This window comes from Cololabis saira, chromosome 6 (assembly GCF_033807715.1).
Source record: "Cololabis saira isolate AMF1-May2022 chromosome 6, fColSai1.1, whole genome shotgun sequence".
Taxonomy (NCBI): domain Eukaryota; kingdom Metazoa; phylum Chordata; class Actinopteri; order Beloniformes; family Belonidae; genus Cololabis; species Cololabis saira.
The window spans coordinates 41645948-41663932 of record NC_084592.1 but is presented as its reverse complement, the minus strand read 5'-3'; the positions used below and the strand labels follow the sequence as shown (position 1 = coordinate 41663932).

Sequence of the window (17985 nt, the reverse complement as noted above, 5' to 3'; positions counted from 1 at the left end):
TAACAATTGCACAAGAATGTCCAGTAACATGTTCAACACCACAAACTTAGTCACTGCTGGTGACATTCATCTATTCTGGCCTGATACTTGTGAGATTAATCCAAGTTTTTCATTTTAAAACTGTGAAGAATCAGAATCAGAAAACTGCCTGTTTATCGTGACATGCTTTGATACTCAGGAGGTTAAAACTGCTGACTTCCTGGTTGGTCAACTGAACCATTGTCAGATGGACACATCTGTCCGAGGTTTACTTTAAGCTGACTGTTGGTTATCACATGTTAACAGATGACAGCGAAGCCCTTCCTGAGTTTGAGATGTCCAACAAATACCCCATTGTCTTTAGAACCATCTGTTCAAACCTCTAAAAGAGGTCCTGTTTTAGTTCCGGGAGGCATTTGACCCTTTTGACCTTTTGTGTTTCTTTAAAGTTTAAGTTTCACATGTGTGACCTTTCAACCATCATCTGATCTATTTGACCATCTGTTTCTGTCTATTGTCCATTCAACTATTTACTATTGGGTGTCTTTCACCCCCAACGTCTGTTATCTACCAAATATGGTTTTTCCTGTCCTCCGTGCTGAATAAAAGCGCCAGTTCTGCAGAGAGCCAGTTGAGAGAAGTTCTGACGAGCTAAGAGAAGGGCCGTGTTGCCTAAAGCTTCTCAGGATTCCTCTCCAACCTTCTGCAGAAGGCCATTGAAAATCATTCCATAAGTCTCCGGTGTCTTTTTCTAAGTTAATTAATGTATGTTGATGACTTTTTAACCTAACATTTTGGTGCCGAAACCGCAGGATCTCTCGAGCTGCGACGATTGGGGTGGCGTAAGATTCAACGGGCCATCCAAAATCTGTCGACAGCGTTCCGACTTCAGGGACGGGGCCAGGTTGATCTTGCGCTGTTCCAGAGTCCAGACGACGAGATTTCCCAGCCAGGGGAAAGCACTTGGAGACTGATGAGAAAACTCCTCTTACTTAATACCTGGGGTATTGAAGTATTTTTGTGTAAAATACGAGTGAAATTCTGTGTGCTAACAAGAAGGTTAGTGAAAGAGGTGATTGGCAGCAGGTCGGGGACACGATTTTTATAGAAGGCATAGGGGCCTCTAAAAATACTATGCCTGGGGCAGTGCGTAAGGCCAACACGGGGGTTTCGGACCCGACAGAATAACAAGAAGAGGTTTCTTTGGAGTGATTTTTTAATGGGTTTTGTTTAATGTTCGTCTTGTCTATTGTTTGTCTAATGTTTGTCTGATGTTTATGACAGGAAAACTGTCTGTTCAATGTTTGGGGTTTTCGAAATTGAGAGGAAAAATTTTAATTGTTCACTAAATATCAGGCTAAAACCAAACTGTTGAAAAAGGAAACTTGTGTTCTGAGAGAAACTTAGGAAAGAAAATAACTGACGAAAAATAGCAGAGGCGTGTTTAAGCTGAAATTTATGCTTAAAAAATCTCAAAAGATGCTTAATTGATGGGGAGACGTCCTCAAACTTAAGAAAATGGAGACAAATCTTGCAAAATATAGGGAACTTAAAAAGAAGTAAATGGACTAATTTAAGACTAGAAGAAGAAACAAGAAAATTGCGAACTTGTGAGGAGAGGATGGATTTTGGGAGAAGTGGGGGCTGCTGCAGGCTGCAGCATGAGGAAGTCTGTGTCTGTGTGTGACTCTCTGTGTGTGTGTGTCTCTGTGTGTGTGTGTATGTGAGAGACACTGTTAGAGTGTGTGTGTATTCATGACACGTTGTAAACAGCTGAAAGTTTCTGTCATTTTAAGAGAAAGAGAAATATGATTCTATTGACCTCATAGTTGTGCGTTAAAAATTGAATCAAGACAAAAAGGTGAGATACGTAAAAGTCCTCATTCAGATCGTGATCTGCTTGAGCAGATTTTATGGTGCTTGGAGATGCAGCCTGTTCCTCCAATAGAGGAGGAGGGGCTGTTTGGGTCTGCCTGTAGCACAAAATATTAGTTAGGGGTTGAATAGAAGAAACATGTTAGAATATGTTTGGATATTATAAGATAATATGTTAAGAGGTAAAAAGTTTAAATTCGTATGAGCTTCTCTGTTGAAGGTTTTGTTAAAATGATACAAATAGCAGCAGAAAGCTCTGTGTCTGTGTGTGACTCTCTGTGTGTGTGTGAAAGCGTGCTCCAGCAGTGGGTGCAGCGCTTTACGAGCGGCTGCAAGGCTCTGTGTCTGAGGGAGAACTTTTTTTGTGTTTCTGGAAAAAGGGGGGTTTTCAGTGGTGAAGTGAAGTGAAGTGAGCTCTCCTTTTGGAGGAGACGTAGAGATGTGGAATAATATAGTTTGTTCTATCATTCTAAGCCCTGAATGAGGGCTTAGAATCATAGAAGGTTTAAATTGGGTTAATTCACCATTTAATTTGCAGATTACTTTTGTAACACTGTATTTGACTTGGATTGTATGGAAATGGGATTCCTGCAATTTGCGAGCATGAGATAAAATGATTGGGTTGTTTGTGACATGAATGTAAAACAAATCAATCATTTGTCCTTACTCTGTCTGTTGTGAAATCACTACTGATGATTGACAGCTTCAGAGGATGGGTTTTGTACAATGAAATTAGCACCGCTAAATTTTTAGAATACAGTGGAAGGGTGTGTTCATTAGCCTACTCTCATTTGTATGTCAGTGACATTTTACACAGAAAGGGGTGTGTGGAGGAGAAACAAACCCGTTGTACAATCTTTTTAGAAAAGAAGAACTCTGAGTGCATACTAGCCTATTCACACTGAAAATGTGTACATTTGTGATCAGTGTTGCTACCATTTAGGTTGTGAGTTAATTTGAAATGCACCAATCGAGTTTGGTTAGTGTAGGTTGAGGAGAAGTAATTTACACATTTGCAGTGATACACAAACCCACATGCAGATGATCTGAAGTTGTGTTTAATGTTAGTGGGTTTTTGTCTATGTGTAGTTTACACATGGGGATTTATCCCACAATTTTCTTAAGACTTCTATGAGTTTTCATAGAAGAGCGTGCATTTGCGTTGCAGCATGCAAACAGAAGATTAGGAATCTCCTGAAGACTTTTATAAGTACTATATGATTTATCTGGAGACAATTTTTCTGACAATTTTCTGACAATTTTCTGGCATTTCTTTTTTATTTGGGGAAAATAGAGCTCAACAACAGTTGAGAAGGCATTATTTGATAGAATGCCTCCTTTAAGTCCGATGTTTTGTGACTATGACTTATTGTTTATATATATATATAAGTTCACTGAAGACTACTGTTTAGGTTGCAGGAGAGTTGCTGCACTGACAGTTTTTGTGTGGTGTTACTTTAATAAGACCATAACCTACCTGGGTTGAAATAAGAACGTTTTTCAATGAGAAATTCTGTAGTCTAATCTACGGTGGGAGACAGAATTTTAAAGGTTTTGCCCCATCTAATCTGGTGATGGGAGGGGGGATCTCTGAGGGACATAGATATCCAACCCTAGAGAATCATTGAGTCAGACCTGCAGACTTGCCAGGGTGCGAAGGTCAAGAAGTGGGAGGGCCACTTATCTGGGGAGCCTGACTCTGGCAGCCTGACTCTTCCAGGGAGAAGTCAACAAGGAGGGGGTCTGATGACACGAAACCCCCACCCCTGTTGGCATGCAAAATAATGCTGTGAAGCAGACCAGTGCTTCCAAGGAATCTGTTCCCCCTGGTGGCTAAGTTGAGCCATAGGAAGTTTTTATGGCTCAACAGGAGGGAGTAGGGGTATATGATACATCATGAGGATTAAATACTAAATACCCTTTAAAAAATTTTTTAGTAGGAGTTTTCCGACATGTTGCAGATACAACATGAAAGGACCTATCCATTTGAAGTTGTTCATATGGATTTCATTCTTGGAGTGAACTAATGGCCTGTTAAGTTAAGGCTCAAGAAAGCCATGGCCTGAATGCCGGCCATTAGTCGAACTGTACATGAGAATCGTCTTCTTGTACGCTGCTGTTTTCTTCCTCTTCCCTCTCCTAAAGCAGGAACTGCTGAAACTGGGTAACCGGATCCTGAGTCGAGTGGTGAAACGTCATCACTCCGTCAGGACGGGCCCTTTTTGCTGTCCAGATCAGGACACCGGCAGCAGTAAAGGCTGCTGAATGATCTACTGCGTTCACCAGTTGCAGTGAAAGCTAGCAGAGAAACGTGCCAGGCTCGAGTAGTGCGGGAAGTCGAGCGGTTTCACAAACCTTTGCTCGCCGAAGTAAACATCTGATGCCTATCTCGCCAGCCCAGCCTGAAGAATATGACTAGCCAAACTGACTTGCGACAACAAACTAGGAGAGGAGTCCGAGGAATGGAAGAGACTTTTTCATTACTGAGTCATGCTGACATAATCACTGAGATTCCGATTCAGATTCCGACTATCACTGTCTTTGTACTTCTCTGTGTTTTCATTACTTGTATGTTTATGATGACACTGGAGTGTTTTTTTTTTTGTTTACTGTTGAAGTTTCAAAATGATAAAAAAGGAGGGAAATGTGAGATTAATCCAAGTTTTTCATTTTAAAACTGTGAAGAATCAGAATCAGAAAACTGCCTGTTTATCGTGACATGCTTTGATACTCAGGAGGTTAAAACTGCTGACTTCCTGGTTGGTCAACTGAACCATTGTCAGATGGACACATCTGTCCGAGGTTTACTTTAAGCTGACTGTTGGTTATCACATGTTAACAGATGACAGCGAAGCCCTTCCTGAGTTTGAGATGTCCAACAAATACCCCATTGTCTTTAGAACCATCTGTTCAAACCTCTAAAAGAGGTCCTGTTTTAGTTCCGGGAGGCATTTGACCCTTTTGACCTTTTGTGTTTCTTTAAAGTTTAAGTTTCACATGTGTGACCTTTCAACCATCATCTGATCTATTTGACCATCTGTTTCTGTCTATTGTCCATTCAACTATTTACTATTGGGTGTCTTTCACCCCCAACGTCTGTTATCTACCAAATATGGTTTTTCCTGTCCTCCGTGCTGAATAAAAGCGCCAGTTCTGCAGAGAGCCAGTTGAGAGAAGTTCTGACGAGCTAAGAGAAGGGCCGTGTTGCCTAAAGCTTCTCAGGATTCCTCTCCAACCTTCTGCAGAAGGCCATTGAAAATCATTCCATAAGTCTCCGGTGTCTTTTTCTAAGTTAATTAATGTATGTTGATGACTTTTTAACCTAACAATACTCTTCCCTGTCTTGATGAAAGGAGAAGCTAATGGTAGAAGCTCTTTAACTTCTCCATAGATGAGCTGACGAGCTGCAGCTGTGTCAGGAGAGCTCCGCTGTCCGCCGGAGCGCCGGGCTCGTCCGCGTGGCGCAGCTCTTCTAAAGCATGATTTATGGTTCCGCGTTAAATCGACGCAGAGCCTACGGCGTAGGGTACGCCGTATGCTGCGTGAGGCTCTGCGTTGGTGTAACGCGGAACCATAAATCAGCCTTACCACACGCCGGCTGACTCCGCGCTCCCAGCGGATCAGCTGGCCGAGTCCTAACAGTTTCCCCCCTTTGGTAAAATGTCCACATTGCAAGAATTGTCGCCCTGTTGTCATCCTTTTTGGTAAAATGTAACCAAACTTTCGAGCGTTTATGCCGCTTTGTCCCCGTGTTTTCCTGCTGGGCGCGAATGCGCACGTTTGGTGACGTCATTCGCGCCGACTGGAATCGATAAAGGAATCGTTTGCGAAAAAGGCAAACGATTCCAAGGAATTGATACACTGAGAACCGGTTCTCAACAAGACCCGGTTCTCGATTCCTATCCCTACCCCCGACCTACATAGACCTCCATGCACCGTCCCAGTTACAGTCATGTAGTGAAGACAACACATACCTGAGGGTCTCAGGAGCCGCCGGCTGTCAGGTGCAGAAAATCATCGATTATTAAACATCTTTAACCACCGATAATTATGATTATTTTTTTAGTATTCAGAGATTGGACCCACTTCGGTGTGAAACAGAGAGGTTTCACTTTCATCCAAGTCCGACTCCAGCGGAGGAAGGAGTCCGTTGAAGTCTGCAGAGGACGGACAAATGCATGAATCCGTTTCCGGACCACAGAAATCAAGCTGGAGCGCCTTGTTTCCTGGATCGAGCAGCTGACCTGTGTCTGAGGAGTCATCAGATACGATCCGCTTCCTCTCTTTGCGCTTCTTCTTCGAGGGTTTCCCATATCCTGCCCTGGAAAACAACAACAAAACGCTCTGGCATTTGTTCATAACCCTTGTTTTATATGTATTAATAATTTTGTATTTATAGGTGCTTTTGAATTGTAATAAGGTGCTACACATTTTCATTTCTGTATCTAAGCTGTTCCACAGATTAACTCCTGTCACTGAGATCATCGTTGTTTAACGTTGGTTCTTGCCTTTGTTTTCCTGGACATAAATGTTCCCCTTAGTTCATATTGGCTAACTCTGCTTTGGAAGAGCTTCCGAATACTGTCAGGAAGTGTTCTATTGTTGACTTTAAACATAAATTGCGCTGTTTTAAGGTCCACTAAATCTCTGAATTTAAGCACATTCGAATTTACGAATAATCTATTTGTTGGTTCTCGATAATCTGCTTTGTTTATTACTCTAATGGCTCTTTTTTGTAAGATAAAAATGGGGTCTGTGATTGTTTTTTATGTATTTCCCCAGATTTCCACACAATAAGTGATGAATGGGACAATGAAGCAACTGTATAACATATTCAGTGAGGATGTTCTGTGCAATATTCCTATTGACCTTTGCCTTTAAAAAAGGAACACCATGCCTTTTTCCCCTCAAGATATTATACAAGATATTACAATTTTTAAAAGATTTTTTTCAAAGTTAGTTAGTTAGTTTTATTTTGGTCCATTAGTCAATCAAAACATGCACCACAGTAAAGCTGGATATATAAATAAATGAACCAAAAAAGGTGTAGACTGAAGCCGTAGCTTATATAATGCCTACCCTTTTTTACAATACATCACATCACAACAAATCAAAATAAAAGGTATTAAGAGCATGTGATATAGAGGATTTACAGGAGAAGCTGCTCTTGGTCATAGTTTATATTTATCAATTGCCCTAAGTTTAAACATTTTTTTGAATTTGCGGATAGAACTACACATTTTTAGCTCATCACAGAGAATATTCCACAAGTTTACCCCTTTAACAGAAACACATCTACTTCTAAAGTTTGTACTTACCTTTATTTTTTTAAACATACAAGTTCCCCTGAGTTCATACCGACTTTCTCTGGGTGAAAACATTTCCTGAATGCAGTAAGGAAGTAGGTTGTTGTGTGCCTTATACATTATAAGAGAAGTCCTTAGCTCAACTAGATCTACAAATGTTAAGGTATTTAGTTTAATGAAGAGTGGGTTCGTTGGGTCGCAGTATTTTGAATTATTTACAATTCTTATGGCTCTCTTTTGTAATTTAATTATTGGATCAATGTTTGTTATGCAAGTATTTCCCCATACCTCCACACAGTAAGTAATGTATGGAACAATGAGCGAACAGTACAGTATGTAAGTGGATTTCTGATTTAAAAGTTCTTTTGTCTTGTATAGGATTGCAATGGTTTTGGACAACTTAGATTTAATATTGTTTATATGTGTTTTCCAATCAAGTTTATCATCAATTATCACGCCCAAGAATTTATTTTCACATACTCGTTCAATTTCAACATCATTAATTTTTAGCTTAACTTTACAATTTACTTTTCGGTTACCAAAGATTATAAATTTTGTTTTACTTAAATTCAGTGATAATTTATTGATATCAAACCAACTTTTAAGAACTTTCAACTCTTTTTCCACTGCACCCAAAAGCTGTTCCAAATGTTTACCAGAGCAATATATACTGGTATCGTCGGCAAACAACACAAATTTTAACAGTTTCGAAACAATACAAATATCATTAATATACAAAATAAACAGTATGGGACCCAGCACAGATCCTCGTGGAACACCATATGTAACTTTTAATAAATTAGAAGTCAATCAAAGTGGATTTTGTGCTTCAATGAAGAACTAATAATTTAGTTGTTATAAAGGTTTTAAGCAGCAGATTCTACACAGCAGACTAAACAAACAAACAAACAAGGGTTGGTTACAGAGAGCAGACAAGTCCCACTTACGCGTCACCGTCACTCCGGCGTCTCTGAAAAGAGAAAGGTAGAACAACGGGGGTGAAAACGGGTCAGACGACACAGACGGGTGAGGGTTTGATCGGCAGCTGGTGTGATCAATACCTTGGCCGAGTCCCTGTCCAGCGGATCCCGTTTGTCTTTAGGCTTTCCTGCGGACAACAAGCGCTTTCATTTACAGAAACAAAACGATGTAATTATTGTAACGAGGAGACACGAAAAATAACTCACGGCCCCTTTTCTTCTTTTTTGACGAAGGAGGGATTTGGTCAGAGTTCAACCTTCAAAACACACACATGTGGTTGTTGCCACGTGATATTTATGTGACTTAAAAACATATATAAAAACAAATCTTAAAAACACAAATGTGATTAAAAAAGGAGGATTATTGGGAAATACTCACAGGGGGAGGCTTTTACTTCTTTCTGGTGGCTTGGAGAAAACCTTGGAATGACAGATGAATGTCGTTATTAGAAAGGCAGATGTCATTAAAGAGGCGGGTGTCGTTAGGGCTGGGCGATATGGACCAAAAGTCATATCTCGATATTTTCTAGCTGAATGGCGATACTCAATATATATCGATATTTTTTCTGTGTCTTAATTGGGGTTTCCCCCAAAGTATTATAGCATAGCATCTCTGTTAGCTTCATTTTTTTCTGAGGCAAACCCTTAAAAAAACCCTCAGTTTTAATACAAAGCCTCGTGCCAAATGTCACAAAGGTACCTTTATTAACAGAGGTCTGCACAATATCAAAATGTATAAAACAAATGAAATAAAAATAAACTGCCTGCATATATAGAATAAAATGCTTCTTGAATAAAATAAAACTAATATCCCTTTCCTGCATAACAATTAAATTAAAATACACTGTGCAATTAATACAATGTAGACAGTAACAGGCAGACTTTTCCACTGAGGTTGACAGTTGTCCAAATAACAAAACATTTGTGCAAATCTCAAATAAGACATTAAAGTCAATTTGTCACAAAATAAGCTATATCAAAATCATAAAAAAAAAAAAAAAAAAAAAAAAAAAATATTAAATCGATATAAACGATATTGTCTCGTACCATATCGCGTTTGAAAATATATCGATATATATTAAAATCTTGATATATCGCCCAGCTCTAGGTGTCGTCATTAAAGAGGCAGATTGAGAACTTTAAGATGAGTAAATACAACTTACATTCCTAATTTAAACATATTTGAGAAATGTACCAACTAAACATGATATAAATAAAAGCAGTAACAGTCCCACCAGGAAGACTTTCGACGGTCCGGCTCCGCTGGGAGTCGTGGAGGAGCCGTTTACAGGGTTGTTGATTTCTGGCCATGAACAAAAAGAAAAAGTTATTATATTACATCGTGTAAACTGAAACATAAAAACGGTACGAAGTCGGCAGCATGCAGACACTTACTTAGTTTACAGTTTGAGCAGTACAGCCTGTTGCATGAAAACACAGAACAAGAAGCCTTTAACTCTGGCAAATTCAGTCCAATCACATGTTTCTATGATTCTATGTCTCTTCACATGCAGGCGAACAGGCGACGGAACCGACCCAAAGCGACCCGTGACGCGTTCCTCAAAGGGCCGGGATTCTCCTTCCACAGCACACGGGTAGTGGAAGGACCTCTTGCAGCGCCCGTTTTCACATCCGGCAGTAGCTCCTCTGTGCCCACAATGTTTACACATCTAAGGCGGGAAAATAAGCGACACGGCGAGGGATTAGTGCCGCACACGGCCGGGCCGTTAAACCTGCTCGCGTTAAACGGCTCGTTACCAGTCTGTGTCCTCGCTTCACTTCAAGCTTCACGTCCTCCTCGTTGAAGCCAAACAACTCGGAAAACTCTGGAGAATTTGTGCAAAATATCCCGGATGAGAATAACTGGAAACAAACAAACAGACAGGTGGGTTAGAGGTGGACGTACGGACCGACATCCGGCAACTCCAGGACGCACAACTCTGGAGAAAAGAAAATATCACAAATATGAAAGAAGATGGAAGTTATTGTACAGTTGTAAATAGTGAAAAGGAGTTTTTTTTTTTAACAACAGAAATCTGGCAATCCATTTAGTTTCATTTCCACTTTTGCTTTCTGATATTCATGATAGGCCTGTGTTGAAAAAAATCGATTTCCCAATTCTAAATCGATTCTCATATTAATTCCTAAAAATCGATTCATATGTCTAAAGATCTTTTTTTTTTAGTTTTTTTTTAATTATTTTATTTATTTATGTATTTTTTTTCATCATTACATTACAACTTTTGGTTATTTTTTTGTTTATCCCCAAAAAAGGAATATTTTGTTGGACACGAGAATAACTGGTGCCATGTTTTTGCCTTTAAATATGTTTAAAGGTGTGAAAACATTAAAGTGTTAGGTTATAATTGCATAAATTGTCTATATTTCATTACTTTATATACTGTCTTGGGGTTACATTTGCAAAAAATGCTAAAAACCAAACGCTCAAAAATTAAAAACCAAAATAGACCGAAAATGGAACAAATAAAAACGGGATGTGGGAAAAAATTAAACCGATTTCATCCGTCTCTGTTTCCTCCCTGGATCTGTTTGGTAATTCTGCCCCACATGATGTTTCTGAAAGCAGTTCTATCAGCATTCTGGGAGCTGATTGGTCCTTACAGCATCATTAGCTGCCATACTTGCTGTTTAATCTCAATATAATACTAGTATTAATATGTTGCATAACTACAGTCATATAATTCATGCAACAGCTCAAAAAACTGTTTTAATAACACTAACCTAAATCAATATTGGAATCGAATCGGATCGAATCAAATCTTGATAATCGATTCTGAATCTTAAGAATCGGAATCGAATCGATTCTTGACATTTGAATCGATCCCCAGCCCTAATTCATGAATGTTTACAGTAGGGTTGTCCCAATCAGGATTTTTTAGCTCCCGATCCGATCCCGACTTGAGTAGCTCCCGATTCCTGATTTTTCCCGATCCGCTCACTTTTTTTGGTTCCCGATACAATTCCAATACATTTTGGCAATGAATTAAGTAAAAAAAAAAAAAAAAGTTTCTTTTATTGTCCATTCTCTCCAACATGGACATATATGTATTTTCACTGACTGCATCATTGGATCAAAACAAAGCTCATCAGCTCTGGTGCCACAAAATGTATAAACATGAAACTAAAACAAAAAGTGCAGAATAGTGCAATAACAAAAATAAATACATTTCACTTCAAAAGAGGTAGTTTTACCTACTAGGTTCAAAAGTTGAATGACATCCAGTCAAACTCACAATCAATAAGAAAATTAAAATACATTTTGGTTTAACCTTAGTGCAGAATTCTCAACAGCATGAAATGAATAGCAGCAGCTTTTCATGGCAGCTGTTATAGTTTTCTGTCACTGTGTTGTAATGATGTTACGCAGAGCGTAGGGTGTATGCAGTACCGATCTTGTCATTCCAGTTTGTTTTTATTCATTTCTCATTTTTATGCAAAGATTTAAGAGTCTGAAAGCACAGAATCCTTCACATTATATCAATCAGACGTCTGAGTCAGGATGTGACATCGTTTCAAGAGCGACTTGCGGCTTCTTGCTCATTTTTTTCAAAGAACAATGGCAACAAAGAAATATGTTCCGTGGTCAAATTCAAATTCTTAAACGTGGCGGCTGAGGAAAATATCCAGAGAGAGCTAGACGGGGCCACGAGGAATGAAAAAAAATATACCAGTCTTTCTCAGTCCATGTCTGCTCAAGGCTACAAACATCACAGCAGCTTCGCTCCAACCTCGCCTACTTCTGATCTGGGTGTTGAAAAGAAACGAGGGCAAGTTGAGTCGAGTCGGGCTGAGTAGGTACTAGTGGAAAAATGCCAATAGAGTCTCAGAGTAATCAACCACTGTGCAATAATAATAACAACCACAATCATATGCTGTAACAATGCACATTTCAATGTCTACCTCATACTGCTGCACCTTTCACTTTAAAAAAAAAAATGTATTTATGTTAATAAGAGCCATTTGTCTATTACTGTTTGTAACTACTTAAATCTGGGTTCAGTGAGCGAAAAAAGAAAAAAAAATCCCTGTCTGGCATGTTCATACATGGCCAATAAAGCTTATTCTATTCTATTACTTCAGATATTTTTGTATACACTCCAAACCAACATGAGTTCAAGGATGGACATGACCAAAACATATGTGTTAAGGTTCTAGGGGAACTATGGCATCTACTACAATTTTCATCCATATTGTCAAATATATTTGCCATTCTAGCTTTAGAGTAATTAAAGTCGCATCCTGAGATTCCTGTAGACCTGAGGTCTGTTCAAACTGTCAGCTCCTTTAAATCAGGGCTAAAAACATGACTGTTTACTGAAGCGTACTCTTAAATTAAATACTTACCTGCTGTACTCTACTGCGCTTACTTTTAACAACTTGTGCTTTTTATTATTTTACCTCTTTTCTTATCATTTTATTTGTTATTTAAGCGTACTCTTAAATTAAATACTTGTGATTTTTGAAAACCGGACAAAGTTACAATAGTGATGGATAAGCCCTGAATGCAGGCATTGTGACGCAGAATTGTCAAATTGATTTAATTCACCGTACGAATCCCCACAGATTACTTTTGTAATACTGTGTTTGACCCGGTCTTTGTACGTTTTGACCGTATAGAAACGTAATATACAACTTGTGATTTTTACTATTTTACCTCTTTTCTTATGATTTTATTTGTTATTTTGTAGGAGTTTGGAAACAAAATAGCTGATGAACGCTTTTTGTGGACAAAGGAAAAACTTGTGTTGTTTATTTCTGTCTCTCCTTTCAACTGCCGGTAACCAACAGTAACAGAACACTAACTTTAAAGTCATCATCATCGTTAATAACGGCTAGATTCTTGTGAATTCTAACCCACTGAAACTACACAGTGTCCTGCTGGTGAGTGGCCACTACAATTTACTGTTTAATTGTGTCTTGTTGCTTTAATGTTGATGCAAAGCACGTGTTGAATTGTGCTGTACAAATAAACTTGCCTAAGATTTTAAGCTGGATTAAGGCTAAATGTGCACAGGATGTAGTCCCATTCAGCACAAAATGTGATTTTAATAAGACAGTGAGCGAAATAACCGAGTCAAATTCCCTTTCTTGGCCAAATAAACCCGCAGGGTTCCTACACATTTTTCAAGGTCAAATTCAAGCACTTTCAAGGGTCATTTTCAAAATCTTCAAGCACCTTATGGCTGGGTTAAAATATCTACAGGAATATATATACTCATAATTATTCTTTCAGCTTTTTATCACAATTATGTACATTGTATCGTGCTGTAAACATCTATTTATGTTTCATCTTACTGATTTTATTTCTCCTTGTAATAACTAAACTGTACAGTCTGATCCCAATTTTGTGAAAGACACAGAGTTATAATAATTTCAAGCACTTAAACTAAAATTCAAGAACTTTTCAGGCCTTGAAAACCCAACATTGAAATTCAAGCACTTTCAAGGATTTCAAGCACCCGTAGGAATAGGCTTGCCACCCGTCCCTTGAAATACGGAATTGTTACGTAATTGGAAATTAAAAGTTGCGTTCCGTATTGAACCAATACGGACACATTATGCTCTTATTTATTGATGTCATAATATACAGGTGAAGGTTGGAAAATTTGAATATATTGCAAAACGTCATTAGTAGTAAATTCAACTCAAGGTGAAACACATTTATTATTTCCCACTACATTCAAAGTGAGATATTTCAAGCCTTTGTTATAATGTTGGTGATTATGGCTCACAGATAAATAAAAAATCTCTACATGATGAAATCAATAAACAATTAAATCATCAAAATTATAACAAATAAAGGTTTAACATATCTTGCTTTGCATGTAATGAGACTATGTAATGCAGGGGTCACCAATCCTGGGGCCTCATGTACTAAGAGTGCGTGGACTTCAACGTGAATCCGTGCGTGGAATTAACAAGACCGCAAAAATTCACATGTACAAAGCTGTGCGTACGCCCAAATCCACGCAGGTTTCTCTGTACATCCCAATCAGTGTGGATTTGAGCGCACATGCGGGAGCACAACACTCCGCCCTGTCTCCTCCCTCAAATATATGTTTGAATATGATATGAAGATAATTATCCATTAAAAACCGCTCATCGTAACAAGAAAATGCTCTGAGCTGGAATAAATAATTCATTTTGGGGCATTTAGGGGTGTCGGACTCCGGTCCCTCGAGGGCCGGTGTCCCTGCAGGTTTTACATGTTTCCCTGCTTCATTGCACCATGATACAAGTGACTGTATCATCAACAGAACTATCCAGACTTTGATGACAAGTTGGTGACGATGATTAATTAGAATCAGGTGTGTTAAAGCAGTGAAACATCTAAAACATGCAGGACACCGGCCCTTCTGGGATTCAGTTTGACACCTATATTATGCTGTTCTTTGCTTTGCGTTGCGTTCCGTGAAGAGTTGTGGTTTTATTATGATCGTACGGGTTTGTTAATGTTATGGGCAGCGTTAGTGCATCATTACACTCTGCTTTTCTTGTTTGTAATTTAAGAACCGACACCAGAATTTTTGGTGGATGAAAAACGGCTCCTCGTTCTGCTTTATTGTCATGCTGACGCATTAAGACCATTTATTGAGTCTTACACATTATGGATGTCCGCGATCACCACTCTCATAAGTATAACAATGTGAAGAAAATACATTTATATTTAAAACATGAAGCATTACGATCTGATTCCTCTGCTGCGGAAATAAAGACAATTTGTGCCGACGGGATTATCGAGGTGCAAACGTGAGAAATAAAGAGCAAAATTGCTGTAACTCGGAGTGTTTCATCCGCAGGAGGAGAGACAGGTGTCGTGCCAAAAAGTGATTGAAGGCCAAATACAGTTAATGAAAAGTTGTTTCTGCCTAAATATGACTTGATCTCATTCTTGAGCTTCATAATCTGAAATCTGACTGTTTAGCGCTCTCGCTCAACGGGCTGCTGTGCGCGCTCCCGCGGCCAGAAATCAGAAGAAATCAGATTCTGGCAGACAATCACTTTTTGGCACAACACCGGTTTTTGCTTCAAAATTAATTTTAATGTATTTCTGTCCAGACACAGTTATGGGATGTTTAGGGTCTGGCTTTTATCTCCAGTAGTCCTCCCATACGGTCGTCATGGTGACAGAGATGTCCGACCTGCAGCAGCTCCAGCTGAAGCATCATGTTGGTCTGAACCGGAGCAGCTGGTCCAGTTCAGGTCAGAGATCCAGGAGGATCCTTGGTACCTGAACCAGCTGATGGTTCAGTCTTAGTCCTGGACCAGCAGATCAGTCTGGTGCCTGAAGACTCGCTCCTGATCCTGCATCAGCAGGTTCCTCTAACGGAGCCAAAGCTCCATCAGGATTTGCGGGTTCCATCGTTGAGCTCCTTTAGTGGTTTGTTCAGATCATGTGGTTGATTGTGAGATTGTTGCAGCTCCACTCTTGTGTAATTTATCTGGTGATGTCGGGATTGTCGTGTCCATCACGTGGTCGTGAATTTATTGTTGACGTTAAGTTTCCTCATATTCTGCACTTCACTGCATCACCAGTGAGTGTCGCCAACGGGCAGAACCTCAGAAAAGTGCGTACAAAAGCCTTAATGTGTGAGAGAAGGACAGCAGCTTTCTACGTTCACGTCATTCTTTGTACATCCGACCGTGAGCGTAGAAAGTGGCGTACGCACGTTTTTTGTGCGCCGCACTCTTAGTACATAAGGCCCCTGGTCCTCGAGGGCCGGTGTCCTGCATGTTTTACATGTTTCGCTGCTTCATTGCACCGTGATAAAAGTTACTGTGTCATTAAGAGAATTGTGCAGACCTCAATGACAAGCTGATGATGATGATTAATTAGAATCAGGTGTGTTAAAGCAGAGAAAATTCTAAAACAGGGGTGTCGGACCCCAGTCCTCGAGGGCCGGTGTCCCTGCAGGTTTTAGATCTGTCCCTTTTTTTTAATCAAACCGTGATACAAGGAGCTTGGTCATCAACAGAACTATCCAGTCTTTGATGACAAGGTGGTGACGACCGTTAATTAGAATCAGGTGTGTTGATGCAGGGAAACAACTAAAACATGCAGGACACCGGCCCTCGAGGACCGACTTTGGACACCCCCGTTTTAGATGTTTCTCTGCTTCATTGCACCATGATACAAGTGACTGTGTCATTAACAGAACTATCCAGGCTTTGATGACAAGTTGATGATGATGATTAATTAGAATCAGGTGTGTTAAAGCAGAGAAAACTCTAAAACATGCAGGACACCGGCCCTCGAGGACCAGGATTGGTGACCCCTGATGTAATGTATTAGTTTCACCTTTTAAGTTCAATTATTGAAATACATTAACTTTTACACCATATTTTTCACCTGTAGGCTATATTCTACATCCTGGCTGATTGTGGACATACAGTTGCTAGTATGGTTGGCTGTCTGTACAGTCATGCAAGTTCAATGCTATTAAAGCACTTTAAACTTTAAATCAAAGCATTTTTTTTTGTATGAAATAAACACATTTCTATGCAGTTTAGAAGTTTTGGGGATGTCCCTTTTTTTGGCGCCTGCGCTGCTGAAATTGGGGCGTTCCTTATTTCTATTTCTGAAAGGTGGCAACTTAGGAAACCCTGAACCTGATGCTGACACCATGTCAGCAGACATGGTGACCTGTCTGCTGAAAGGTTCAAAGTTCTCACTAAACCAAATAAAGAGAGAAAGAAACCATGTTGTAAATATTAGCCATCACAATTAAAACAGTGTTTAACTCAAACTACTTTGGTTTGTAGGTTTAGGTTAGTAGAGGTTAGTAGTAGAAAAGCTCCAGTTCTGTTCTTCTTTCTGCAGGGAAAGGAGGGGGAGAAAAGACAATGGTGGCCAGTGTTTTCATGCATTACATGCATTTTATTGTTTTGTTGTTTTTAAACCCAACTATCAGAACTTTGCACCAGGATTCGAACCAACTTCCGCCTCGACCCATGTGTTCCGACGGAAACCAGAGAAAAACATCCGAGTTAAGGCTTAAGATTTATGGTTCCGCGTTACACCGACGCAGAGCCTACGCCGTACGTGCGCGCGTCGCCGCGTAACCTACGCCGTAGGGTCTGCGTCGATTTAACGCGGAAGCATAAATCAGGGATTAGGCGCTGTTTTTACCAGGCAGTTCTGGTGGGCGGTGACGCCGCCTTTGCGGCCCAGCGGCCCGGTCGTGCTGGTCTCCTCGGCCCGGCTGCAGAGCCCGCAGCTCGGCCGGCTGCGGAGGGGCATTTCCACGCCGGTTCCCCTCGCAACGGCCTCCTTTCCCCGCCGGAACGGCTCCATGACGCTTCGGGTTCAGCAGCCGCTTCAAACGGCGCGTCCGCTCCGCAGCTCCGCCCGCTGGGTTGCCAGGTTTGTAGAGACGTCCCCCCTCCGGGACAGAAGTAGGGTTGGAGGTAATTCAAATTATAAGAGGGCACATGTTAAAGAGATGGCTTTAAACATGACTATGGAAAAGATAACTTACATTACTAGACGGAAGCAACATGTCTTTGATGACATCTGGAGACCTTTTATATGGTTTTTAAGACATGATACTAATGTTGGTAACTTACTTCAGCAGGAGGAGGCTCAGATGGAGTAGAATATCCATGTGGGGTGATATAATGGCCTGAAAATGTTCTTGAAATACATCAATGTCATAATTGATCTCAGTATTTGTATGCATATATTTGTATGTGTCTGTATTCACACGGGCATGCGTATACTGTATATCACATCCAGGGTTCTATTGCTATCAGCTGTACTTATTTAATGGATATCTATGTTTCTTAATTAATACTATATCTATTAATGTTTTTCCCTCTTTTGC

At 39.9% G+C, this 17985-nt stretch overlaps 1 protein-coding gene and 1 long non-coding RNA gene across 2 annotated transcripts; both read right to left on the bottom strand.

The window, feature by feature from the left end:
• Window positions 1-8100: 8100 nt before the first annotated feature.
• LOC133446555 (uncharacterized) lies at window positions 8101-8411 on the bottom strand. Its single transcript, XR_009782847.1, has 3 exons — window positions 8348-8411; window positions 8222-8268; window positions 8101-8130 (listed from the first exon to the last, which is right to left on the bottom strand). It is a non-coding gene; the product is annotated as an uncharacterized LOC133446555 (long non-coding RNA).
• A 97-nt stretch (window positions 8412-8508) lies between these two features.
• LOC133446554 (PHD finger protein 6-like) lies at window positions 8509-17488 on the bottom strand. Its single transcript, XM_061724601.1, has 6 exons — window positions 17292-17488; window positions 9899-10003; window positions 9677-9810; window positions 9536-9561; window positions 9376-9443; window positions 8509-8560 (listed from the first exon to the last, which is right to left on the bottom strand). The coding sequence occupies exons 1-6, from the start codon at window positions 17454-17456 to the stop codon at window positions 8516-8518; spliced, it is 543 nt and encodes a 180-aa protein (XP_061580585.1). The 5' UTR covers window positions 17457-17488; the 3' UTR covers window positions 8509-8515.
• Between the last annotated feature and the right edge of the window lie 497 nt (window positions 17489-17985).